This window comes from Phaseolus vulgaris, chromosome 7, assembly GCF_000499845.2.
Source record: "Phaseolus vulgaris cultivar G19833 chromosome 7, P. vulgaris v2.0, whole genome shotgun sequence".
Taxonomy (NCBI): Eukaryota; Viridiplantae; Streptophyta; class Magnoliopsida; order Fabales; family Fabaceae; genus Phaseolus; species Phaseolus vulgaris.
In genome coordinates, this window is record NC_023753.2 from 672,233 (window position 1) to 697,555 (window position 25,323).

The 25,323-nt window shown below is 32.6% G+C and overlaps 4 protein-coding genes across 4 annotated transcripts; 2 read left to right on the forward strand and 2 right to left on the reverse strand.

Moving 5' to 3' along the window:
* The first annotated feature begins 1,385 nt into the window (after nt 1-1,385).
* Nucleotides 1,386-4,758, forward strand: LOC137828534 (putative pectate lyase 21). The gene is made up of 5 exons (XM_068635152.1): nt 1,386-1,731; nt 1,892-2,243; nt 3,284-3,494; nt 3,601-3,669; nt 4,346-4,758. Exons 1-5 carry the CDS (start codon nt 1,596-1,598, stop codon nt 4,580-4,582), a joined length of 1,005 nt encoding a protein of 334 aa, XP_068491253.1. The 5' UTR covers nt 1,386-1,595; the 3' UTR covers nt 4,583-4,758.
* Nucleotides 4,759-6,697: 1,939 nt separating this feature from the next.
* On the reverse strand, nt 6,698-8,460 carry LOC137827769 (large ribosomal subunit protein uL29). Its single transcript, XM_068634077.1, has 4 exons — nt 8,332-8,460; nt 8,126-8,261; nt 7,864-8,020; nt 6,698-6,913 (listed from the first exon to the last, which is right to left on the reverse strand). Exons 1-4 carry the CDS (start codon nt 8,333-8,335, stop codon nt 6,839-6,841), a joined length of 372 nt encoding a protein of 123 aa, XP_068490178.1. The 5' UTR covers nt 8,336-8,460; the 3' UTR covers nt 6,698-6,838.
* A 5,349-nt stretch (nt 8,461-13,809) lies between these two features.
* On the forward strand, nt 13,810-17,234 carry LOC137827875 (caffeoylshikimate esterase-like). The gene is made up of 8 exons (XM_068634233.1): nt 13,810-14,039; nt 14,135-14,167; nt 14,321-14,447; nt 14,551-14,697; nt 14,871-15,001; nt 16,400-16,537; nt 16,617-16,715; nt 16,799-17,234. The coding sequence occupies exons 1-8, from the start codon at nt 14,037-14,039 to the stop codon at nt 17,075-17,077; spliced, it is 957 nt and encodes a 318-aa protein (XP_068490334.1). The 5' UTR covers nt 13,810-14,036; the 3' UTR covers nt 17,078-17,234.
* A 657-nt stretch (nt 17,235-17,891) lies between these two features.
* On the reverse strand, nt 17,892-23,508 carry LOC137827874 (spliceosome-associated protein 130 A). The gene is made up of 4 exons (XM_068634232.1): nt 20,326-23,508; nt 19,344-19,835; nt 19,008-19,163; nt 17,892-18,293 (listed from the first exon to the last, which is right to left on the reverse strand). The coding sequence occupies exons 1-3, from the start codon at nt 23,338-23,340 to the stop codon at nt 19,026-19,028; spliced, it is 3,645 nt and encodes a 1,214-aa protein (XP_068490333.1). The 5' UTR covers nt 23,341-23,508; the 3' UTR covers nt 17,892-18,293; nt 19,008-19,025.
* Nucleotides 23,509-25,323: the final 1,815 nt, after the last annotated feature.

The following is a 25,323-nucleotide window of genomic DNA, read 5'->3' on the forward strand; positions in this document are numbered from 1 at the left end:
CCTAGAGAAGTGAGAGTCTACAAGTCATATCTAGGTCCAAGCCGAAAGCCCAGACCGAGAGGTCCAAGCCAAAAGAATGTTTGAGTCCGAGAAGCAAGCCCGAGAAGTCAACAACCTCAGAAGATGTTTCTAAGCCCTTGCAAGAATAGTTTACAATGCTACTAATAAAAAATATCCAAAAACTACAAATTAATAAAAGAATGTACATAAAAATAATATAAATTAAAATACTTTGTAAAGTTAATTATTTTAATTTAACGATATAAATACACTCCTTCACTTTTCTGATTCAGGATATTTTTCTCTTAAATAATTTTATTCATGAATTAAATTTGAGCTACACTTGCCCACCAAATTAGGTAAAGTGTTTCTTCAAAGTACCAATTTGCTTCCATTTTAATTAACTTGATTGTTATTTTCACCTATATAACTCATTATTAATCAATCGTCAAACTTGGCCACTAATCTTAAGAAAAATATTTATTGATTGATTTAAATAACCATAGATTATTTTGTAAAATTTAATTATTTTAATGGTTTCGTTGCTATCTAAGATTAGGCTGCTAGATCCCAATTTAATGAAAGAAAATTCAAACGTATTTACTTTATTAAGTTTTTATTTGAAATTTTTTTATCATGTTTTTTATATCTTTGGTAAATTTTGAACTTCCGAAACTGAAAGTTTCTTCCTAATTTTTTTTTTAACTATATAGAGAAAATTAAAAAAAAGAATTTGATGATTAAAAAAGAAATATTATGTTGCTTGTATAATCTATAACAAAATTGACTTAGGTTAAGAGATTGAGTTCGACTCTCAAAATTATGATCTAATGAGAAATGATAAAAGAAGACCTTAATTTTTTAATTTATTATTTAATTTATTCAATTTTAATAAAATGTTTAATCGGGTCTTACATATAAAAATGTTATTTTTCAAAACTTAATTGAGTATTCAATTTTAAGAAAATACATCGAGATGAACTTTTTATATGATTAAATAAGTATAGTTAATTATATGATTCATCATGATCTATATGTGTGACTATATATGAATACAAATATACGTATAATTTTTAAAATATAAAACACGGATTTATATATTATATAATTATGAATTATATTAATTGATAAGAAAGATTATGTGTTCAAGTATTATGTTTCGGATTTTTTTAGTAGAAAGATGACATTTTTTATTGTGATTTAAAAAAAATTGTTGTTTATTTTTATAATTATAATAAAAATTTATACAATAAATTTAAATTTTTATAAAATTAATCTATTTTTTTAAAATTAAGTTAGAATGATGTTAAAATATTATAAATCTAATAAATATTTTTAGAATTAGATCATTCTATATGTGTCCTATTAATATCATACTATTATCTGTGTCCGAATATGTCTTGTGTGTTCGATACATGTTATGGGTTTGAAACAGACACACAGTATTTAAAAGGAGTGTATGATACTAATGATATATTAATTATTAAAACGGTAGCTTTTTATAATTAATCACAATTTGTAATCGTAGTTTTGTTATTTAAATGTTAAAAGATTGAATTTGTTGTTTAGAGAGGAAGAAGAAAAGTGAAATTTCAATGGCGGGGATTCAGATGCTACCGTACGGCGACGTCGATTCCAATTTGAGGGCCATGGCCGGCCGCGCCGAGGGTTTCGGCCGCCACGCCATCGGCGGCCTCAACGGTTCTCTGTATCTCGTCACCACTCTCGCAGGCACACTAACCTATGCTCTTTTTTCTGCATTCAATTTAATTTAATTCAATTTTGAAAATGTGAATAAACGAATGATTGAATTATTGAATAGAGATGAATGAAAATAAGATAGTGTTGAATTATGGCTATGATGCATGAATGAATGAATGATTGATTTCAGATGATGGTCCTGGGTCTCTTCGCGAAGGATGTCGTAGAATCGAACCTTTGTGGATTGTTTTTGAGGTTTCTGGTACGATTCAGCTGTCGTCGTACCTGAGTGTGTCGTCGTATAAGACAATAGATGGGAGAGGGCAGAGGGTGAAATTGACTGGGAAAGGTTTGAGGCTGAAGGAATGTGAGCACATCATCGTGTGCAACCTTGAGTTTGAGGGTGGTAGGGGTCATGATGTTGATGGCATTCAAATCAAGCCAAATTCTAGGCATATATGGATCGATCGTTGCACCCTTCGTGATTACGACGATGGCCTTATAGACATCACGAGACAAAGCACCGATATCACTGTATCTAGGTGGGCTCATTCTCTCCATTTTTAATTGAATTACAACAGTGATTTGACTTTGTGATGTGAGTAAGGTAAAAGTAAGTCATCTCAGTAGTTGATGAGAAGGTTAATAGGTGATGTTTTGTTATACATGTGCGTGTAATATCATTGGTGGATATGCTTTGTTATGCATTTGCATCTAATATCGAACCTGCTCCAAGTATATAGTTTGTGATTCATGATATAAAAAATGATATTTTTGTCATGTCATGAAAAAACTAAAAATTTAGAGACAAATTTGTCAATGTATCACTTCTCATGTAATATTGTGGGAAATGATATTTTGAAAATTCCTTTTCCATCTAGAATCAATCGCTAACCCTTTTATAATAATATAATAATAGTAATATCCGAGTCTGTGAATGATGTTTTGATAAGTAATTGAGTAAGTGGTGGTCAACTCGTGGTGTAATTAATATTAGTTGTCAATACACTAGTATTAATAGTTATTTCTTTTTTCATTAATGACTGACCCTGTGTTTTGGATTCCCATCCCCACAACTCTGAAGCATGTCATTCAAGAAACTATTAGTTGTGTTTTGTGTGTTTTGAAATGACGGTGTAGACAGACTTAGACATGGATCTACTTGCATTGAGATTATTTGCCTTATCCTTTGAGTGGAGTTTTTCATTTTGAATGAATTGAACTGCAACAGTGGTTTGTCACGTATTAGACTCTTGGAGAGTGAGTAAAAGTAAGGTGAGTAATCTCATAAGAAAATTCATGTTTGATTTTGATTTTTCAACACATCCAAGATTTTTATACCATCAATAGTTGATTTTTTCATCAATGACTGAAGGTGTGTTTGGATCCTCTTCCACACAATTGGGGCACGTGACTGAAAAAAGCAATTGTTAGTTGCTTTTAGTATGTTTTGACATGGATCATTGATGCATTCTCAGACACACAGAGATTACTTACCTTGTTCTTTAGAGAGATTATCTCGATTTAGAGGAGGTGAATCCATTGGTCAAATGTGATGGGTTACTTGGCTTTGTGGCACTAGGTGTTGCTTTGGGCAGCATGACAAGACCATGCTCATTGGAGCTGATCCGACTCACGTTGGTGATAGATGCATCCGGGTGACCATTCACCACTGTTTCTTTGATGGAACACGGCAAAGACAACCACGTGTGAGGTTTGGAAAAGTTCATCTGTACAACAATTACACCAGAAACTGGACGGTATATGCTGTTTGTGCTAGTGTGGAATCCCAGGTGAGCTTGCTGCTATCATCTGTGGATTTTCTTAAAATTTTCTTTGCGTTCTAAGTACTGTGCAAGATTTGAGAGGTTAATAGCTTTTTTGAAAATCATTTTACAGATATACTCTCAATGTAACATATATGAAGCGGGAACTAAGAAAAAGACTTTTGAATTTTATACAGAGAAGGTAAAATATTTCTTTTCACTCAAGTTTGCTGCTTTATTGTCATTAAGCATATCACATTGACAAAGTTACTCTGAGGCCGACACTTGAACGCAATTCCTTAGACTCAGTGTTGATCTTCAGTTAAAATTAGTTTCATCCCTGTAGCTCACACATGTCATCATTATATACGAAGTGAAGCTCTATTTTGGCTTTGTGTGATCTATGTAACGGACTTCAACTAGTAAACAAGACTATTGTTGCTTTCATTATAGTATCTCTGATTTTGAGTGATGAATATTTAGTGCAGTTATGGTTTAAGTCCAGAAACGTGAATCATTGAGAGTGCTTCTTGAAATATTCAATCTTTGTTTTGTGACCCGGTCTTAGGTGAACCCTCTTGGAAAACAGATTTTTAAAACAACTTTTAAAAGAAACCTTTATGTTTGAGATCATTAACATGACTATGGGATATGAAGTTGATTCAAAATGCAAAAGACACTTAAACAACTCTATCCTAACTAAGACAACAAAATACACACTCCATATGACAGCATCCCTACTCTTATATCTTCAAGCTTATTTTCTTCATCAAACACTTCTTCATCAAGCATAAAAGTTGAGTAGGATCTTCAAAGATCTTCAACAATTATACCCCGCCCAATGGCTACTAATGGTTGTTATAAAAATGTTTCCCTAGGCGGCAGATAAGGAAGAGCAAAAGTCAGGCTCCATAGTATCAGAAGGAGACATACTTTTGAATGGTGCTCAGCCATGCTTGGTTACACAAAACAGAGAAGTGGCCATGTTCCATCCTAGCGAATATTACTCGACATGGACAATGGAAGCAGCTGCGCATTCTCTCAGAGAGGTCCTCCAATTGTGTACAGGTTGGCAATCCATTTGTAGGCCAGTAGATCGTATGGTCCTTAATTAGGATTCATTGCATGGGCACACCTTCATATCAAACACATTTAAGAACGAAGGTTTAATTTTTCCTTTATTTAATTCGAGTTGTACTAACATATTGTTGTATTCCGTAAACATAGTCAATTTTGTGGTTCTGACACTTTTCGATTTGGTATTTATATCTGTCCCCAGTCATAATTTTCATTGTCAGGAGTTATTTTTATTCATGTTTGAAATTTAATAATTTTACTTTTGAAGTATATAGATGTGGTGACCAAGCAAGAAAATTATTTACACCTCGTATGAAATTTACATTGTTTCAGTTCTTGTCTTTGACTGTTCTTAAAGTATGAGGCATGAAAACAAGGTCACGTTTTCTTAGTTGATGATTTCAAATGGATACATTAGCCTTTTTTTTTCCGAGTTGAGGGCACTGAAATTAGTCATAAATTGAAACTTAGTAAGCTAATTAATTGATTGTAAAGTGGCTACTGATTGATATGTCTCGAATTACATTACCATAACTTAAAATTCGGTGGATGTGTTGAAATAAATTATCACAAAATATTTTAACTTTACTCATTTTAAAACTTCTTTTATTAAATAAAGGAGGTAATGTATATGAGTTTATACTTTAAATTTGATCATTTTATATTGTAAAGAAACAAAATATATAATAAGTTCCTTGTGAAGTTCACAGGGAAATACTTTGGTCCAGGAAGAGTGTTGGTTATGGAGTTCACATGCAAAGAATTTGGACTAACTATGATAACAAAATGAGATTTAAAAATATTAGTAGTTGGGGTTTGTGTACACTTCTTGATTGGAATGTGATCATTGCCTGGACCACTGCACTTTTGGCCCACTTCTTAGATTACATGAGTGCACATTTTATTTATTATTTTTAAATTTCATTTAACAATGTCAAAGTGATGAACAAAAATTATTTACTTTCAGAGGTTTTGGACAAAATTTTACACAAGGTTTTGTAGTAGGAAAAAGTCCAGCTTCTAATGCAAACTAAATTAACTTACCTACTTTAACTTTAAATAAGTTAAATATAGTGTTTATTAATTAAGAAAAGTGAATGAGTTAATTTTAACTTGCTTTCGAAAAACAAGTTGATTTTTAACTTATATACAAAATCCAATTCATTTTACCTTTTCTATATTTTTCATTCTACAAATATTCACGGGAAAAAATCAAATAAATGTATATGGCAAATTTTATCTAAATATGGTGGGATTATATTGTGAAACAGGAAACACTCCCCCTTCACCAAAATGAAAGAATAGCATTACTAAATGTGTGTCATGGAGGAAGTAAATTAAATTGGTTGCACAATTCTTTGATAAGGTATGTCTAAAGAGATTAAAAAGAAGAAAATCAAGTAAATGAGGGTTATATTACATGCACAAGTTATATGATATTTATCTTTTGATACTGCGTATTTGATATTTTTTTAAGTTAATATTTTTCTTAATAATAAACAAAAAAAATAACTCCAAAAAGAAGATCAAGTGGCTAAAAGCTTGTATAAGACGATTTTCGTGTATATTCATTTTTATTGATTTAAAAATTTCACGGTTTAAATTTTTTAATAAATAGCTTGTTTAAGGATATAACAGTGTGAAGCTTAAATTTCAAAAAATTCAAGTTTGACAAATACATAGTATATCCTTTCGAAAAAACAAAAGAATATTTAAGTTCTTTCTGATAAGCTAAAAAAATCACTTTCGATAGTAAGCATTAAAAATTCCATTATAACTTTAATTTAAATAATTTTAAAATAACTATCACGCAATGTATTTGAGTTTGGTTTTAAGACTAAATTTCTTGGTTTATTATGTTCAAACCTCATATCTTAAAGTATGTCTAGGTTCTCTAATCATTAGATAAACTCATTAAAGAATAAAAGGGATGACTGATTATATTCAAAGCAAACTCATAGAAAAATCTTGAAAATAAGCCATTTGAACCTGGCTATGAGATAAACATAATAATTCTGCAGGTCAAATGCAAATGGTCTGTGCAAACATTTCTCGAAATAAACGTGTATGTAAAGGTTGATTAAAAGAATCCGCAAAAAATGTAATGCATCAATTTTGAACGAAAACTAACAATGCGCAAAAATGCTAGTAGCTTCAAGAAACCCAACAAGAATTTTAAGATAGGCAATAATAAATAGAAACTCCAACATGAAACTACAAATCTGAGAGGTATCAAAACTGGTCAAGTATAAAGGAGGTAAACGTTAAATTGATCACTAAGATTTGCTTAAATATTACACCTTGATAGCATACTTCCTCATTGGGAAATAAGTCTCTTTCTTCTTCTCCCTCTCGGTCTTCAATGATGCCTGCATGAACAAGAAATGAGAAATCTCATTAGAAACAACTATTAGAGGAGCATTGATGTTTTTGTTTAAGAGTGAGACTTTATACAAATTATAATCAAGGTTATTTTTCCTCATGTCTAAAGCTAATATTATCCACGAAACTCTAAAATCACAAGTCTCTGTAATTTATATTTTAAAATCATATTTCAAGAACAAATTCAGAAGCAAAAAACTGTAACATTAGATAACATTTGGAAACGACAGGATCAGATCAAATTGAATCAAGTACATAGAATTGTATGTAAGAATTGAAGGAGACAAGCTTCTATGGATGTCGCCGACTTCAAGTTCGGATAAAAGAACCTTTTGAAAGTCAGAAAATCTTAGTAATGGTATTACAAACGGGCAAACATCAACAGCAATACAGTATTCCTCTCTTTCACATGATGATGGTATTAATATGCCTAACTCAAAAATTAAACTAGTATTCTAAAACCAGCCAGTGTACATTCTAATTACTGTAAGAGTCAATTTGCTTCAAAATGAAGGGAAGCAAAACAACACAACCCACACTCCCAAATATTAAAGGGATTTTACTCATATTTCCCCTCTGACAAAACAGTGCAAAAATGCATTGGGTATTTAGAAATGGAATTTGAGCAATATATTAGAAATCTTAAGCACACAATCATACATAGAAAAAAGTTCTAGCCGAATAAAAACATGTAGATGTTAATCAATAGTAACATCTTCAAGAACACACACATACAACGAATTACACTAAACTGATATTCAAATTAGATCAGGTAGTCACTAAAAAAAAACAAAAGAGCAATGACTACGAATATTCAAGCCATCAAAATCAATGCAATCCATTCATTGAAAACTAACAACAAGGCCTGAACATTAGACTACATACTTTTGCTAACATAAAGTTAATTGTGCATTGAAGAAAGAAGACATGACATTACCTGGTGCTTAGTAAGCCTCCTGCGAATAGCCCTGGTCTTCTTGGGGCGAAGATCAAGAGGCAAGTACTTTTTGTTCTTGTAGGCATCCCTCAACGCAGACTTTTGCTTCTGAGAAATCACCGTCAAAACCTGGGCAATGGACAACCTCACCACTTTTCTGCAACATAAATTAAAAAAAGAAAAACATAAACACAAACACCTCGCATGCAAAATACAAAACTACAGGAGAAACGACCCAATAGGGAAAGACATGGAATTTTACATCTTGGAGAGCTTGTTAGGGGCACCTCCGGTGACCTTGGCAACACGAAGCAAGGCTAACTCGGCCTTGAGGTCCTTCAGCTGATTCAAGAGATCAGCTTTCGTCTTCTGCCTCAGCTCGTAAACCTTAATCCTCGCTGCACAAACAACGCTTTTAGTCACGTCAATTAACAACAATGAACAGAGAATAATGCTTCTGGAAATTACCCATTGCTACACTTCCGCGAGCTTCTGATACGGCTGCGACTCTTCGTTGCAAACCCTAGTGTTAAATAAAAGAGACGAAGCTCGAAATTAGGGTTCTTTCAGTAATATAGAGTGCTGTTTCGGGTTTGGTCCGTGGGGTTTTAAACGGGCCGAAGGTTTTCTCTTGGGTTGAATTAAGGAGTTTTCTTCCTGCACCCCAAGAAATGGCTTCCTCCACCCCATTATTTTCTCTTGGGTTGAATTAAAGGGTTTTCTTCCTGCACCCCGAGAAATGGCTTCCTCCACCCCATTATTTTCTCTTGGGTTGAATTAAGGGGTTTTCTTCCTGCACCCCGAGAAATAGCTTCCTCCACCCCATTATTTTCGGAAAAGCCCATTTTACCCCTATTGAAATTACTTTTCAATTATTGTTTCTGAAATATTTTCAGAACAAATTTTATTTATTATTTCGGAAATTAAAAAAGTATGTTATGGAAAAAATAATCTGAAATGATTTTTTGTCTTTTGGATTTCTAATTCTGGAAACACATTTTGCTTGCGAATTTTTTTTTTAGAATCACCCAAAATTATCAAGGACAATTCTGATATTTCAAAATATGTAGGGTGCAGGAAGAAAAATGTAGAGGTGCAAGAACAAATACTCTGAATTAAGAACTTGCAAGGCCGAGGCCCAATTTATTTCATCGGGCCGAGTTTAAATTTTCCAAAGGGATTTATTATTTGCTTCCTCTCTTTTTATTTATAATTCTTATTTCGTTTTTTTTTGTAATTTTTTCAAAATCATCCTCTCTACTGCAATGTTTCCAAACAAATTTTCATAACGGATAAATATTTCATAAATTATTTTTTAAATATATTTATCATAAATACTAAATTCTAAAAGCATTCGAAATTTTAATACCGGAAATCATTGTGTGCATAAAAGTATTTATTTTAATTTTAAGACTAAATAGAAAAGTATTCATTTTAATTTTAATACCACTGATATTATATCATAAAATTACTTATTTTAATTTTAATTCCAACAATTTTTGCATTGTTTAACTCTATTAACTGTGAGGTGAATTTGGATTCCATTTTGTTAGTGTCTTTTGACATGTTGCTTCCTCTCTTCTACCTAATTCAGAAGATATGCCAAACCAGATCTAACTCTTTTGTGTTTTCTTTTTCTTTTTATAACTTATACCATGAAATATTTATTAGTTTTTTTAATAACTTATTTTATTTTATTTTTTTATAAAAGCTTTCGTATTAAGTAACCAAAAAGGATATTAATTTTAATGATTTTTTCTAGATATTTGATTAAATATCCTATTATATAGTAGAGCAAGTAGATGTTTTGATGCATACACAATTGTGATTGAGATATAGGCACAAGTTGATTTGTGTGGGGAAAGTCTTATCTTTTTTGTAATGAAAATTTGCTTGTCATTTTCCATTTTGAAAAGTTAGTCTCTTGAAGAGTGGGTTTGGCATATAGTCCAAGCGTAATTCAGTGATGTGCTGCTTCTCACTTCTAACCAAACAACCCTCCAAAGTAGAGACAAACACAAACATGCGTCTCTTCCTCATCCATTCAAATTCAAATAATAATCTATATCATTATATAATTTTTTTATATATATTTTAAATTTAATTTTTAATAATTATTCAATTCAATAATTTTTATTTTTTAAATTTTTTAATTTAATAAATTTCCATACTAGATATAGAGTGGAGAAGTCGTCAGAATATTGAAAGCTAAAATAATATAAATAAATAATACAATAAAATAATATTGTATCAAAATTCAATAAATAGGTTCAAAACACTATAAATATATTTCATAACTGGGAGGTGTAGAAAGTAAAAATTCAATCAAGTTAAAAACCAACAACCACTATAAATAGGTGAGTCTCAACAGGTAAGTATAGTATTTTTATCTGATAATTGAACAAACTGATTATGACTTTTATCATTAGAGTCTATTGTAGGTACACACTCACTCGAAAGTGATCCGATCCTAGAAGTCGAGAGTTGACCCATATCGAATAAAAGAAAAACAATCTCAAATCCAAACCCATATAACACAATCCAAACTACTGAAGTTAAAGTTAATTTTTGTTTCTAAATCCTGAAATAAGAATAAATATACAGTTTCTCAAAGTAGTGGTATAAAACCATTACACGATTTTCTTAAAACTTTTGTCATAAATGGAATTCATATAATTTTGTCTGTGTTGGAGGAATTTTCAGAAACATGTCGTGCTTAATCAGTGTATATCAACATTTTTTTTTGCCCAATCCAAATTTTTCATCATAAAATAGGCTTAATTTAAGGGAGAGAAAAGTCAACATCATATAAAATTGCTTGTTTTGGCTTATTGAACATGCATTTAAATCAGCATTCAATTTAGTCATTAATTTTTAGTTCGAGTTTTCCACATGTACATTAGATACTTTGAAAAGAGTGGTTTTATTCTACTTAAATAAATTTCTCTCTCATGAAAAATTTAGGTGATTTATTAAAAAAAGTATGCGTTATTTGTTTACTTGAACAATACAATTGGTTTTTCTTAAGCGTTTTGTATCGTTATTTTAGTAATACACCTTTAAGTTTCTTTATAAAATTAAATTTACTTAAATATTTATGTAAAATATGATTATCTATGTTTATTTAATATTTTAAAAAAATTATGGTGTAAAAGATATACTGTTAATTAATCATAAATCATTTTTTTTTTACAAAACTAAAAAAAAACACTGTACATTATATCTCTTTCTAGACACTTGTAAAGACTATTTATATTATCTGTACTATTTCACCATTTGCTATTCTTAATTTTGTATAAATAAATGGGTTTAATAATGTTATGGTAAGTACAATAGTTGTATAATATTAAAAAAAATATTAAGGATAATTTAAATATATGTTTATTTTAATCATATGAAAGACAAAATCATGATTATTACGAACAATTTAAATAAATATTTTTTCTTTAATCATAAGAAGAATAAAATTATATTTCAAAACAAACAAGAACTTGGATACCATTATTAACTATAATAATATTATTTTAACGAATTTGAACTAAAATATATTTATATTGATAAATTTATTTATTTATATTTGTATTTTTTTATTTGAATAATATTTTTGTATTGAATAAGTGGTTGACTCAATTACTTTCAAAAACACATTGAAGAAACTGAAAAACATTTTTAAAAGAAGAATATTTTTAGATTCAACGATAAAATAAATGCGATGTGTTGAAGAAGTAGAAAATAGAGAGGAAAAAGTTACTTTACACGTCCAACAATCAAATGGCTGGCTTTGTTTGAATTGCTTCACGTGTTCTTCCGATTCCTTTATTTATTTCAAACTCTCACTCTGCTCAAAATGTCCAATCTCAACGCCACTTCAACCATTTCAATTCAACCATGGCTACGGATTTCTTCTAGAAACATCCTTCTAAGAAAGAAAAAAAAATTCTCGAACGAGGTTAGGACAAAGAGAACGATTACCATCCTTCTCGGTGGGTGGGTCGGTCTACCTTTGTTTATTCTCTTCTTTGAATAGTTTCACAACTCTCACTTCGTTTTTCTCCTCCTCGTTTGTTTCCCTGTAAACTCCAAACTTAAGTGTATCTGAAAAAAGCACTCTGACATGCTTAAGTGAAACATCGTATTCGGTGTTCCGTACAATTAATGCGTGATAATGATATACTTTTTTTTCAAAATATGTGATTATTTATATGATTATCATGTGTCATTTGTTATTGGACCAGATTAAAGTTTTGAATATTAATTAAGAGTGTATTAACTAATGTTTAATCACTGTTTGATGTTGTTAATCTTCTGTAAGATTTAATTAATCTGGTTGTGTTGATCGACTCTGAACGAATGGTAACACTTTCATCTGTCATCCATCCCTGGTACACAAATGAATGTTTTTTTAGTTTCAATTATTCAAACAAACATGCGTATAAATTGTACTATATAACCAGAATAAAGAAAAATAGCACAAAATTGTAAAGGCAAAAAAAAACATTTGTTTCAACTAATATGGATAAAATTATTTTGTATTAGAATTCTCTTATATTCCTTTTTCAACATACTTTTATCACTTTGTTGCTTTAAAATAGTTTAATGTCTTAAATTATTTAATACAAAGATAACCGTGATTAACGATACAAAGAGCAATTCAATTATTTCGAGTAATTTAGCCCTACATTTAAAGGGTATGATATATCAAATTAAGGACGAATGTTATGATTGAATTTTATACTTGTGTGTGTTTTCATATTTCATATAAATTAATTCTACGTTTAAAGAATATGATAATGTATCAAATTATGGACGAAAGTTATTGTTGAAGTGTTTGGGTGAGCGATAATTAGTGATTATTTGCATAATTAAGAATATTTAATTATAACTATAAGATGGAAATTTATAATTTGCTTTGTCAAAAAATTGTAAATATTACGTGATATTTTATTTATAATATTAAGACAACAAAGTTTTTTGTTTGTTTGAACAAACAGAAAATAAGTTATTTAAAGAATATTTAGTTAAAATATATGTTTTAGGTAATTCAACAAGTGTTTTTACCTCAAACAAACTTATAAACAAATATAAAAAATATTGTCTGTGTTAATATTAACCTATTAAATTATTACAATGTATTAAAATTGTGTATCTTTTAAATACTAGACATGGTAAATTAATTACTCAATCCTAATCTTATTAAAAGATATAATAAAGTTTGTTTGAGATAATAATAATAAAAAACAACTTATATAGAAATAGAATATTACACGGTAAGGTTTTTTAAGGGGTTTATTAATAAATTAATTTTAAATCTCCCTAAATCTTATAAGATAAAGAGTTTGAACTTATCTATACACTATGAAATATCTTTATCTTTATCCGTGGATGTGAGATTTCTAACACATTCTTTTATATTCAGACTGTTAATGTAATACTGTATATTTATGAAAAATCTGATAACAGATGACCTGATAAACCCAACAAACTCTTGTTATGATAAATTCTAAATAATTTTGATATCGTCTTAGTCTTTATCAAATCAATTTTATAAATAAATGAAAGTGATGGAAACATATAAGTGCTCAACAAAAGGAGTTAAAAAGAAAGCTCCACCTAAAAAAAGTCCAACAAACTAAAGCCAGTTGCTTGAGAATGAAAACACTAAAACGTGGTTTCATAAAAAAAAGCACGTCTATTAACTATTAATTTAATTAGCATAATAATATAAAATTTCTATGCATCTCTCTTTGCCTGTTCCATTGATTCATTCAACGACCCTCTTTCTGTCTTAGAAAGATGTTATATTATGAACTGAGAAACTAAACAAATTCTGAATAGGCAATTATGAAGCAGAAGATAATGGTGTACAATAATAAATTAATAATTATGATAATTAGTTTGATATTAATTATTAATTAAGTAGCATTATTAAAAATGTGTGTGGGCGAGGGCGAAGGACAGAAGAGGGAGAAAAAAGTTTGTTTGTGTTGATGATTTCATGGAATGAGAAAGAACACAACACTTCTCTCTCTCTCTGTCTCTATAAATGGAGAAACTAATATCATTCTTTTCCTCACTCTTACGTGTTCTTCTTTCCTCATTTTCATGCACTCAAATCTTCAACTCCCTCTCTTCTTCCTCTCTTCATCTCTCTCACCAAAACTAAACCCTTCTTCATGGTCTCTCTCTCCCCCTCTCTCTCTATATATATATAAATATCATATATTTGTTCATAACTAACTTTGTTTTGCTCTTCTTGTTCTTCTTTGTGCAGGCCAGGGAAACCCATACTATCATATACGAGGAGGTAACAATTAACATAAACTAGATCTTACATGAGATAAAAAAAAATATATTTTATATATACAAATGTATGGAGACTTCATTTTATAAATCGATTTTGTGGGATTGAATTAGATTAAAAAAGAAAAATTGAGGATGTTTTCTCTACGTTTTTAAGGAATATATTCGGAATTCGCGAGGGTTGAAGATTTTTACGTGCCGATGGCTTCCGGCGAGTGGAAGTCCGAAAGCTTTAATCTTTATGTGCCATGGCTACGCCATGGAATGCAGCATCACTATGAACAGTAATTCTGCAGTTACCCTCTGAGCATTTGGTTTTCCAATTTTGAGTTGATTTGGTTGAAATTTTGTGCAGTTTTGATTGAAACAGTGAAAGGTGTGTTGCAGGCACAGGAATAAGGCTTGCAAAAGCGGGTTTTGCCATGTTTGGGATTGATTATGAAGGACATGGAAAATCGGAAGGGGTTCCTGGTCTTGTTATGAGTTTTGACTCTGTCATCGCCGATTGTATCCAACATTTCACCTCAGTTTGTGGTTTGAATCTTCTCTCTCTCTCTGTTTTTTATGTCAATTTTTGTTGGCTGCCACCAAGGTTGTTTTGTTGAACATGTTTTCCCACCCATGACGTGGGGAAACATGTGTTTTGGAAACATGTGTTTTGGTGAATATTTGTCTTTTTTTGAAGCTTTGAATGATTGAAATTGCAGAAAAAGCAGAGTACACCAAGAAGATGAGGTTCTTGATGGGGGAATCCATGGGAGGAGCTGTGGCACTTCTTTTGCACAGGGAAAAACCATATTACTGGGATGGGGCAATTTTGGTTGCACCCATGTGCAAGGTTAGATTCCTTTTTCCACTTTTTTTTTTTCTTTGTCCTTATGTCTTCTCCCCAAAATTATACATGTGACTCTTTTTACTGCTATAGTTAATCATTCATTGATATTAATTTCATCCATGTTTTCCATTATGAAACAAACATAATTCACCTCAGAAATGACTTTAACTAGGATCAACACTGCCAAATTTCATTTAATCAAAATAATCATGCATCACAACTTCAATCACATGACAAAAAAAGACCAAAATTGTCCCCTTATAAGAACAGCAACAACTCAGTTTTATTTGGACCATTCAGAGTTTGCTAGCTGTTGGCCTTATAGACATGTTTTTGATAATTGGTGCGTGATTTTCAGTACCCTGCAAATTTGGACCCATTAAAAACCAGTACATTTCTTCTCATGGTGTGTGGGAATATATTCACTGTCCTTTTCTTTATCTTTCTCATCATCAAAATATTATACGCATTAAAACCCTTTGCGTACAAAATTGTTTACCAGATAAAATAAGAGATATCGTTTGTGAGAGAATCACGTAAGAGATAGAAAGAGATAGAAAATTAGTTTGTGCTTAAGAATCTTTCTTTTTTATTAGTTGAGTGCATCAATCATTCACAATTTAAAACCGGAAAAATTATCGATAGAAATAGATGTAGTTTTGTTTTTATCTATATTTATTTATCTGTTATTATATTATTAGACAATTTAAAAGATAAAAGATATATTTTTGTATATTGGAGTTGAGTTTATCCGTTAATTAAAGAAATAAATGAGTGGATCTGTTTGACCGATACTAATATTTGACATCGAAAGTCTTTGACTTTTTAAAACCGTTGAATGGCTCCTCAGTAACCCATCGCTATTATAATGAAAAAAAAGTTAACAAACTTAATATATACAGTATTATATGATTGAATGACAGTTATTGCATATATTATTTATTTAACATGTATGTAGCATAGAAATTGACACATACAAATAATACGAAAATATATATCAATATATTATATAATTTATATAATAAAGATTTATATATTTAAATATGTTTCAGTTTTGTTTAGTATTTTTTAGCAGAAAAATATTTTTCATAACTGATTCAAAAGAATTTATTTTTTATTTTTATAATTATATTAAAAAAATTATGTAATAAATTTGAGTTTTTAAAAAATTAATGTATTTTTTTTTAAAAAAATTGTTTTAGAATTATTAGAAATCCAAGAAATATTTTTTTAATTGGACATTTCATCGATACTCATTTTACTGTCGTATGAGTGATGATTTCTGTTGGACACACCATTTAAGAGGTCTGTCCGAATCTCATAGAAAAAAAGAAGAGTTGTTTTGTTATCTGAATTAGTTATGTGACGTAGTTGAAGTTGGTATTTGTTAATAAATTGCAGATTGCAGAGGAAATGAAACCAAATTCAATGGTGGTTAGTGTATTGAGTGCCCTAAGCAAAGTTGCTCCGTCGTGGAGAATAGTTCCCAGCCCAGACGTAATTGATATGGCCTTTAAAGAGCCTAAAGTCAGAGAAGAGGTATTTTCATGACATTTTTTGTTGCAGAAGTAAAAGTTGGAAGTTATTATTAAAAACACAAGTTCCAATTGTAATGCAGATTAGAGCGAACCGATACTGCTACAAAGGAAAGCCTCGATTGAGAACAGCATACGAACTTCTAAGGGTCAGCACAGAGATTGAGAAAAGACTGCCTGAGGTTTGTGAAGCTGCTTCATTGCTATGAGTAAATAACAACATATGTTGAATTTAGTTAATGCAATGTCTCCATTTTTTGTTCAGGTTTCACTTCCTTTTCTGGTTTTACACGGTGAGGAGGATCAAGTGACTGATAAAGCAGTTAGCAAAGAGCTAATTGATGTGGCAGCAAGCACAGACAAGACACTGAAGATGTACCCAGAAATGTGGCATGGTCTGCTGTATGGAGAGCCACCTGAAAACTTGCAGATTGTGTTCTCGGATATTATTGCATGGATAGAGAAGAGATGTAACTTTGGAAATACAAGATTGGAGAGAGAGCAGAAAGAAGAACATGAACATTTGGTGAAGTCTGTTCTGTAGCCAAATTGGTGAAGTGAAGTCACATTTGGGAAACAAAGTGAGGGAATAAGGGTTGGGAATTACTGTTTCAACATTACTGCATAACTATTGTCCTAATCAATTTCTGCACCATGTAACCAGGTTTTTATTTTTATTTATATACGTTAATTCATGACCATAGCAGCATCAGACTAAACAATAATTTCAAATAATGTATGCTTGTAAATTACCAATTCATCCCCTTAAATCTTTGTTCTGTTGAAAAATAAACGTGTACATTTTTATTCATATTACAAATTTGAAAAATGCAAAACTTAATAAACGAAATATTTCATATGTTAAACTATACTATATTTATAATATACCTCACCATTTATTTAATATTTTGTAAGCAAAAAACAAGATTAAAACTGAAAATCATACAAACAACTATTTAATTGAATACATTATAATTGATTTTCTTTTAAAAGTCATAGTGATTGAATCAGTTAATTTCTCTTCAAAACTAATTTAATATATTACGGAAACACCTTTATCAGAATACAAGATCACAAAAGCTTTGGTAACCCTGCTTAGCAAAAAACCATTACGAGATATGCACCTTTCAATTACTGAGTACTACCAAAACCTGAAAAGGATTCATTTAACAATAATCAACAGCCAACTACAAACCTTGGAAAAAACAGGCACCACAAATTCAACACCAAAACCCTAATGGTTACCACTACACAGTTGCTAAACAATAAAATAAAATAAATATTTCTGTAATCATTCTTTTAATGCATAATGTTTGAGGATGAATTTTGATAGGTACATTAAATGCAATGGCATTAAATTTTGGAAAACTAACCAGAACCAACTTCTCGTTGAAATGGTAAAAGCAGTGATATTCTACACTAACTTTCAAATCCAGTTAAATCAAACATCTCATCGAGTAAAAGACAGGTTGCTGAGTGAGTTGTAGATAAGAAGTGATGTGGCACGTTATCACATCCACAAAGCGTGATAACAGTTAACTACGACTAATTACAACATAAATTGCCAACTGAGGCTTGTGGGTTTGACTCCAATACAGAGCAGATTTATCGTCAGGTCCCTTCATCCCCCTCGAATTAAATAGGACAAGAAATCACCTTTCCCGTATTAATGAGATACACAAGCTTACTTCACTTTGTTAGTATTTGACCTATCTGCGGCGGGCAAATGACCTACTAGAAAAACACATTTCCACTATCACCTGCATGCAACCCCAAAAAAAAGCACAAGACTTTCATCAATCAAAACTGAGTAACACTGAGCAACTGCAAAAATATTCAAGATTAATTATCATCGTCATCATCTCAGGCAAGACCCACATGGCAACATATGGAAGTAGTTTAATTGGAACAGAGGTGATATGTTTAAACAACACCTATGACACTGGTTCTAATCCAAAGAACAAACTATGTAGTGTCCTCTATTTTCCTCTTATCAATAATTATCAACCAATCAAATAACTGCTACAAAGTGGGGGTTTCTACTTCTTAGCCACCACATAAGGGGAGAAAAAGGTAGATGACCTTTTTTATTACCCTGTGTTAGCAACTGTCTCGGGAATCAAACAACAAAAATCTTGACAAGCGAAGAATTTCCCTTTTATTTTATAATCAATAGAAAATAATGAAAAAAATCCTCAGCCAAGACTATCCTTTAAAAGGAGATAGTCGAGATGAGGGGTTAGAGGATAGTCCCATTAAAGAGGTTAGCTTCTAGTAAACATGTGTAACAGTAATATCCCATTCTCTACTAAGATCTGCATGAAGATGGAAAGGGGGACAAATCCCCATGTTGAGAAAGGACACAATGCTGGAATTATCCATCTAAAATAAAAGTAGATCTCAAATATTGGTTATAGATCTACTATAACAGTAGAACAGTCAAGACCCGAATAGATAAAAATAGGGAACCATACCTTTCATGCAACCATTTCTTAAATAATCTTATTTCTCACTTCCTCAAGTTTCTTCAGTATCTCTCCAGGGGTTCTGTCCAATTCATCAGCAATTTTTCTCTGCAAATCCATTGGCAATGTTGGAAATTGCTCGCATAGATCCCCATCAATAACATCCTACACAATAAAATAGGACTATCAGCTCAGAAATTTGTTAAAATTTAATGCGCAAACAAAAAACACAATAAACAAATTTTTAGACAGGGACGATGCTCTTATCTTATCTCACAGACAGCAGAAAACACATTCGAACAATTTCATAGAAACGATAAACAGCCCAATATTGACTAGGTATACCTTAACAGGAAAATATGCAGATCTATATGCCATGTGGTCTCTTCCACACAAAGGTGGGTGATCCTGCCTCATGTGCATCTCCAGATGAGAAAAGAAGTCGACATCATCTCGTGAAGTAAAGGCATGTAGTGCCCCAACACTTCCCATAACTGTTCCAAATACAATGCACTCTCCACCACCTGGTATAAGAGAAGCCTTTTGCAAGCATGTGACCACATCACCAACATGAAACTGTACAATTTCTTCCACCTTATTGGGAGCTCCATTCAGCTTTCCCTGCTCCCACTTGATCCTACCACCAGTAGGATCTTCTTCTATCTCATCTGAAACATCCTGTGGCAGCCGCACAAAATAGATATTTCCAAACTTGTCTGCACCTGCCATGGTGTCAAAATCTATGTGGTACGATGCAGTAAGCCACCTTGGAACACAATCATCAGCGAATATGTAAAGTTGGTTTTCGTCCCGCCTATATTTGCAGTAATGGAAAGACTGGAGAGAAGAAAGAAAAAAACACAATTTAACTGCTGATTTTATTCAGTGAATTGAAACATGCAGCACATTGGATCCGAGAATAAGCATGCTGTCTATTTGCAAAATTAAGAGAGAATAAATTCACAACATAAGAGCCCTAGTGGTGTCCTTCCAAAACAGAGTAATACACACTGAAGCTTTGTATAAAAACCAAATCAGTGAAACTAGAACATTAGATTTCGCAGAACACAGAAAAATTAATGTCAGAATCCATAGTGATATCAATCAAATGATACCAAAAAAATCAATACCAGAATGCTCAAGTCACAAATGCAAATATTCGACAGCTATGGGTTTACTATGATTCTAAAACTATGATGGTGAATGCATCCATCATGATTAATGCATAAATTAAGATACCAATTAGTAGTGATTGAATTCATTCTATGGTTCCACATGAGAAACCAGTACGCACATAAGCTACATATGGCTATAACATAGAACATACCTCTTGAACATCACCCACATAAATCCGATCACGATATGACTGAATAGAGACAATTGTGTTGGGGAATAGCTTATTCTCACATTTTCTCAACAGACGTCTTTTTCCCAAATCATATAGCCTAAGCACAGGTCCTATCCCTGCAAGTAATCTTCCTTGAAACTGACACAGAGCAAGAGGAACACCTTCAACCTGTGTTTTGTGAAGAAGTTCAAGAGATCTTCCATCCTCTACAAACCTATAAATATGAATAAATCCTGCAGTTACAGTCCTTTTGGGCAAAAATTGCAGTCCCTTTGCAGTCCCAACAGCTAAAAGGGTTCCATATTCCTTATCATGGAAATTTACTGTGCATATGCTGAAAGCAGCCTCATTCTCCTGAAGCTCCAAAAGACAAGTTGTATTTCCTGTCCTTGGATCAAGAACTCTGATGCATGAAACCCATTTCTCTGATTCAGCTTTTGGATAACCATAGTGCTCATCTGATAGGGGATCATCTTTATCTTCATCATCACCACCATTCTCCATTTGGTCTGCACTTCCAGTACCATTCTCCCCGGCTTGAGCAGCCTCAAAACACTCTTTCCTAGCAGCTTCACGCTCTTCTGCAGTTAATGCTCCCTGATCACTCTCAATCATCACCAGGAGTTTTCGTTTGGGTTGCAGCACAAACTTCCTTGGTGTGTACCTTAATGGAATTACAGTTTCATTAAATGTTTCTCCTAACCTTTCAATGGTAAAAATTCTCAAGGCCTCCCCAGCTACAGCAACTACACCTTCCACACACTGGTCAGATGAAAATGAAGCAGCATATTCAAGGGTTTCATATGAAAGGGGTGTTAAAAGGAAATGTCCTTGGTGAATGTAACCAAGCCAAGGTCGACTAGACAAACAAAGCATAGCCCGCTTGCCTCTCACAATGATGGGAAACAGCTTTGGGGCTCTCAATCCTAAGAACCGAGAACGAGAATCAGAAAGCTGACCTGTAACCATATCCACCACAGTTCTAAACAACACACCATTCTGTAGCCCAGCATTCAAGAAAAGGCTAGCAGGATGATCTGCACCATCCTCACCACCAACAGAAGCTTGAACTTCAAGAAAAAGTAGAGACTCTGGAGGTGAAGAAACACTCTGAACACTTAGTGCTTGCATACAATCATCAGGATCCAGTGATAAAATGCGGATGGTCTTGTCATATGAACCAACTGCGAGAAATCGAGATCTTTGTCTGCCTTCTGGAACTGGAGCAATGTCTAAACAAGCAACATCTCCAGACATTTCATGCTTCTCCACCTCCATCAACTGACCAGTTACATCTACTTCAAAATATATAAGCTCCCCTCCACTGAGTGCAATAACCACTTGAAGTCTATTTGATCCAACTTTTGAGATTGTCCTCTTTCCAGGCGTTCTCCATTCATTAATACGGCCATCCTCCCTGATATGCCTGATACCATTTGGGTGAACCTGCATGAGAGAATCATCTCCGATCAAAGAAACAGCAAGGGAGGGAGTAGTGTCAAGAAACCCACTGTCACTAACTTCTTCGACAGTCTCACCAATGGAAAGCACAAGAGTAGCGTTTGTGAATGACACAACAATGTAAGCATCAAACTCATCAATAACGTTCTTCTTCACCGTCCAAACAGCACTTGGTACACCAGGAAGCTTGGATACAGCCATCTCACTAACCGCTAAACCAGTTCTCAAAATCCTCAAAGAGGATCTAGGACCGCGTCCACAGAGAGTAAAAATCTGAGGAGTTTCCTCTTCAAAGAGATTACTGACCTTCATATCTATTATTGGCATTAAACTCTCGACCTGGTCAATCCTGACGAGGTTTTTCAGCCTCCTGGGCTGGAAAAACACAGGCTGAAAACCTTCCTCGGTTTCCATCAGCGTAGAAGATGATGCCTCCACATCATCTTCATCCCCTATAGACTTAAATTGATACAAAGCATGGTTCCCATACTCTGAGGCAGCAAACAAGAACCCTGACTTCAGCACACACATCGAAGCAGTCACAGGAATAGTATCAAAATATTTAATCTTCAATTCGGATACACGGTCATTACTGTGCTCCAATGTGACCTTAAAAATATCCCCATACTCCGTCTGCAGGAGGAAGAAGAACATGCTCTTCAGTTTATGCATGGCAGCGGAGACAATAAGCACGCCACGCTCAGCTGGCAAGTCGTCCCGCCGCGGAATCACAGCCCTAACATCCGGATGACCCTGATTCTTATAAATAACAAAATTTTCAGCACAAACAAGCACCCCACTGGGGCCATCACCTCCCCCAGGAACAGTAACAAGCAAATTGGCCCCATTATCAACCTGCTCAGACCACTTCCGGGAAACATGGTTGAGCCCAAGATCAAGCTCATAAAATGTCAAATGCTTCTGAGCCTCAGAAGCAGCCGTACCAGTGGAATCCTGGTCGGCCTCAGAGTAGTCCAATTCAATAGCAGCAAAAATAGGGTTTTCAAAGCCACAATCAACGCCGCAAATTGAAAAAACTAAAGTGTGCGATTTATGAGCCTCTAAAGGGGAAGAAATGGTTAACCTAGCAGCAGTGTCCCTATTCAAAACATAAACGAGTTTCTGCTTCTCGCAGGCTCCAATCATAACGGCCCTACCCTTTGGATCGATGGCGAGGTACTGACCTGGGACAATTCTGCGGCAACCAGATTTTCCGAAGGTTTCTTGGTGCACTTTGTCGAATACGTTTTTCTCTTTGTTGTATTCGAGGATTACTATGCGGCCGGAGTCGGAGCCGACGACGATGTAGTCCTTCTGAGCTCCCATGAGGCGGAACTGAGCGAGGGAGCGAATGACGCCGAAGATTTCGACTGAGAGGATGGTTTGGATCCGGCCATTGTCGTCTGGACGGAGGAGATCGAGGACCTTGCCACGGGCGACGACGATTTCCTGGCTCTTGCCGCCGGAGAAGCTGCCATTGATGGCACAGATGATGCCGGTGGGACGCTGCAGAGTGAGACTGTAGAGATACATGGCGTAGGTTGGTTAGGGTTTAATTTAGGGTTTTGGTTTCAATTGAACATTCACAGTAAGAGAGTCCTCACGGGTGAAGAAGATGGAAGAGCGGGAATAAAAACCCTATTTGGGGTTTGGCTATGCTTCCCTTCCATTCACTTCTATATCACTATTATTACATATATTAAATATTAAATTTAATATATCTATACCTATATATATATATATATATATCCCTTTTAAGTATTTTCAAATTATTTTTTTTATTTTTTATTAATATTTGATTTTATTTTAGCATTTTGTTCTTTGTGTCTTATTTTTTTAAAAATATTTGAAATAAATTTTGTAACTGTAAATTGGAAGAAATAATTTATTTTGAAAATTAATTAAATAATAAGAGAGTGTCTTTTTTATGAAAGAGAAATCTATTTATACATATCTATACCTATATATAAAGGGATTCCTACCCTCAAATTTTTTACTTTTTTATCCTTAAATTAATATTTGATTTTATTTTAGTATTTTGGACACTGCGTCATTTCCTATTTTTTAAAAAATATTTGAAATAAATTGAGCAATCATTTTGAATTGAAAGAGATGTATATACCTATATATAAAGGGATTTCGCCTTTACCTGCTCTCAAATTTTTTCTTTTTTTTATCCTATATGTTGGGCATTGCAAACGTGAGTAGTGCCCAAAGGTGAGCAGTTACATAGGAGTGGTCACCGGTTACATTCACTTTTTTAATCAGGAGTAATTTTTTCACCAATTACATTCACTCCCGTATGAAGAGGTAGTTTTCACCTGTTACATTCACTCCTTTTTCTCTTTTATATTTCGACTCAAAAGAAAAAAAATGCTAATCAATTTTGACACATCTTGAACCATTTTCCTTCACGCTCCATATGTTCTTCTCCTACTCTCACCTCAATTGTCATTGTACAGCAACAACAACCACCATTGTTTCCTTCTCCTCACACTTCCCAAAGCGTTTGAAGTGATACTATGTTATTTTGAAGTTTTGAAAGGTTCTTCAATGGCAATAGCGCTGAAGTCACATCGCTTAGGTGGAGATTTCGATGCGGAAGCCAACCGTTTGGGGATAAAATCAACGGTGAAATGTTTCAATGACTCTTGAGGTTTGAGTTGTAAATGAACGAGATAATTAGTATAGATTCAGAGTTTATAAAATAAGTTTTAAAGTTTCATTTCATTCACTATTATAGGATTTGAACATTTTTGTTTCTATTGCTTTCTTAATTTTTTTTTATATATTTTTGTATGAAAATGTTTACTTAAGGCAGATTTGAGTTTTTATTTACCATTCAATTCTCTCTCAATTATGATTTAATTTGAGTGATTTCCCTGACATTTCACTCAAAAAGTACACACCTAACAAAGCAATGGAGGATTTTTTAGTTTGTTTTTCTTTCTTTTATATGAAATTTTTGGATCCTTAATTATTTTTGGCAAGTTATTTTGTTTTCATTTCAAATTTATGTATTTAGTAGTGTTATTTGAAATCTTAGTAATCAATCAAGCACCAAAGATATTGTAAAAAAATTAATAATGGATAATTCGGTGAATAATGCTTTTTAAATAAGATGTTAAATTTAGTGAATCCTAAGCCCATTTTGCGGGCAAAGCTTTTATACCATTGTTGCTTTGATCTATTAGATATTACTTAAGTTGGAAGTTTGGTAATTTATATTTAGTTTATTATTTTATTTTTACAACTTCTTTACCATGGAAGACGCGAATTCAATTGATATGGTGATAGATTCTACATCTTCCAATATATCATTTTTGCATAAGACATTTGATGAACATGAAAGTTACTCTAAACTTGAAATGAGAAAATTTTGAAAAACATCATCATCTGCATTATGTTTTGACATTGTTTGCTGCTCCAATTTTTTTAAACCTTAATCTTGATACCCTTATAAAATTCAATATTACACTCAAGTCAAATCAAAATTTAATATTAAAAAATAATAAA

Bases quoted from the DNA above. Each gene is read 5' to 3' on its own strand.
- LOC137827875 (XM_068634233.1), top strand. The intron at 14,168-14,320 runs GTAACAATTAAC...TACGTTTTTAAG, and splicing joins ATACTATCATATACGAGGAG to GAATATATTCGGAATTCGCG. The intron at 15,002-16,399 runs GTTAGATTCCTT...AATAAATTGCAG, and splicing joins TGGTTGCACCCATGTGCAAG to ATTGCAGAGGAAATGAAACC.
- LOC137828534 (XM_068635152.1), top strand. From the start codon at position 1,596: ATGGCGGGGATTCAGATGCTACCGTACGGCGACGTCGATTCCAATTTG. The intron at 2,244-3,283 runs GTGGGCTCATTC...TTGTGGCACTAG, and splicing joins ACCGATATCACTGTATCTAG to GTGTTGCTTTGGGCAGCATG. The intron at 3,670-4,345 runs GTAAAATATTTC...ATGTTTCCCTAG, and splicing joins TTGAATTTTATACAGAGAAG to GCGGCAGATAAGGAAGAGCA.
- LOC137827769 (XM_068634077.1), bottom strand. The intron at 8,021-8,125 runs GTAAAATTCCAT...TTTATGTTGCAG, and splicing joins CCTAACAAGCTCTCCAAGAT to AAAAGTGGTGAGGTTGTCCA. The intron at 6,914-7,863 runs GTAATGTCATGT...TTGTTCATGCAG, and splicing joins GGAGGCTTACTAAGCACCAG to GCATCATTGAAGACCGAGAG.
- LOC137827874 (XM_068634232.1), bottom strand. From the start codon at position 23,340: ATGTATCTCTACAGTCTCACTCTGCAGCGTCCCACCGGCATCATCTGT. The intron at 19,836-20,325 runs GTATGTTCTATG...TCTTCTCTCCAG, and splicing joins ATGTGGGTGATGTTCAAGAG to TCTTTCCATTACTGCAAATA. The intron at 19,164-19,343 runs GTATACCTAGTC...TTTATTGTGTAG, and splicing joins CTGCATATTTTCCTGTTAAG to GATGTTATTGATGGGGATCT.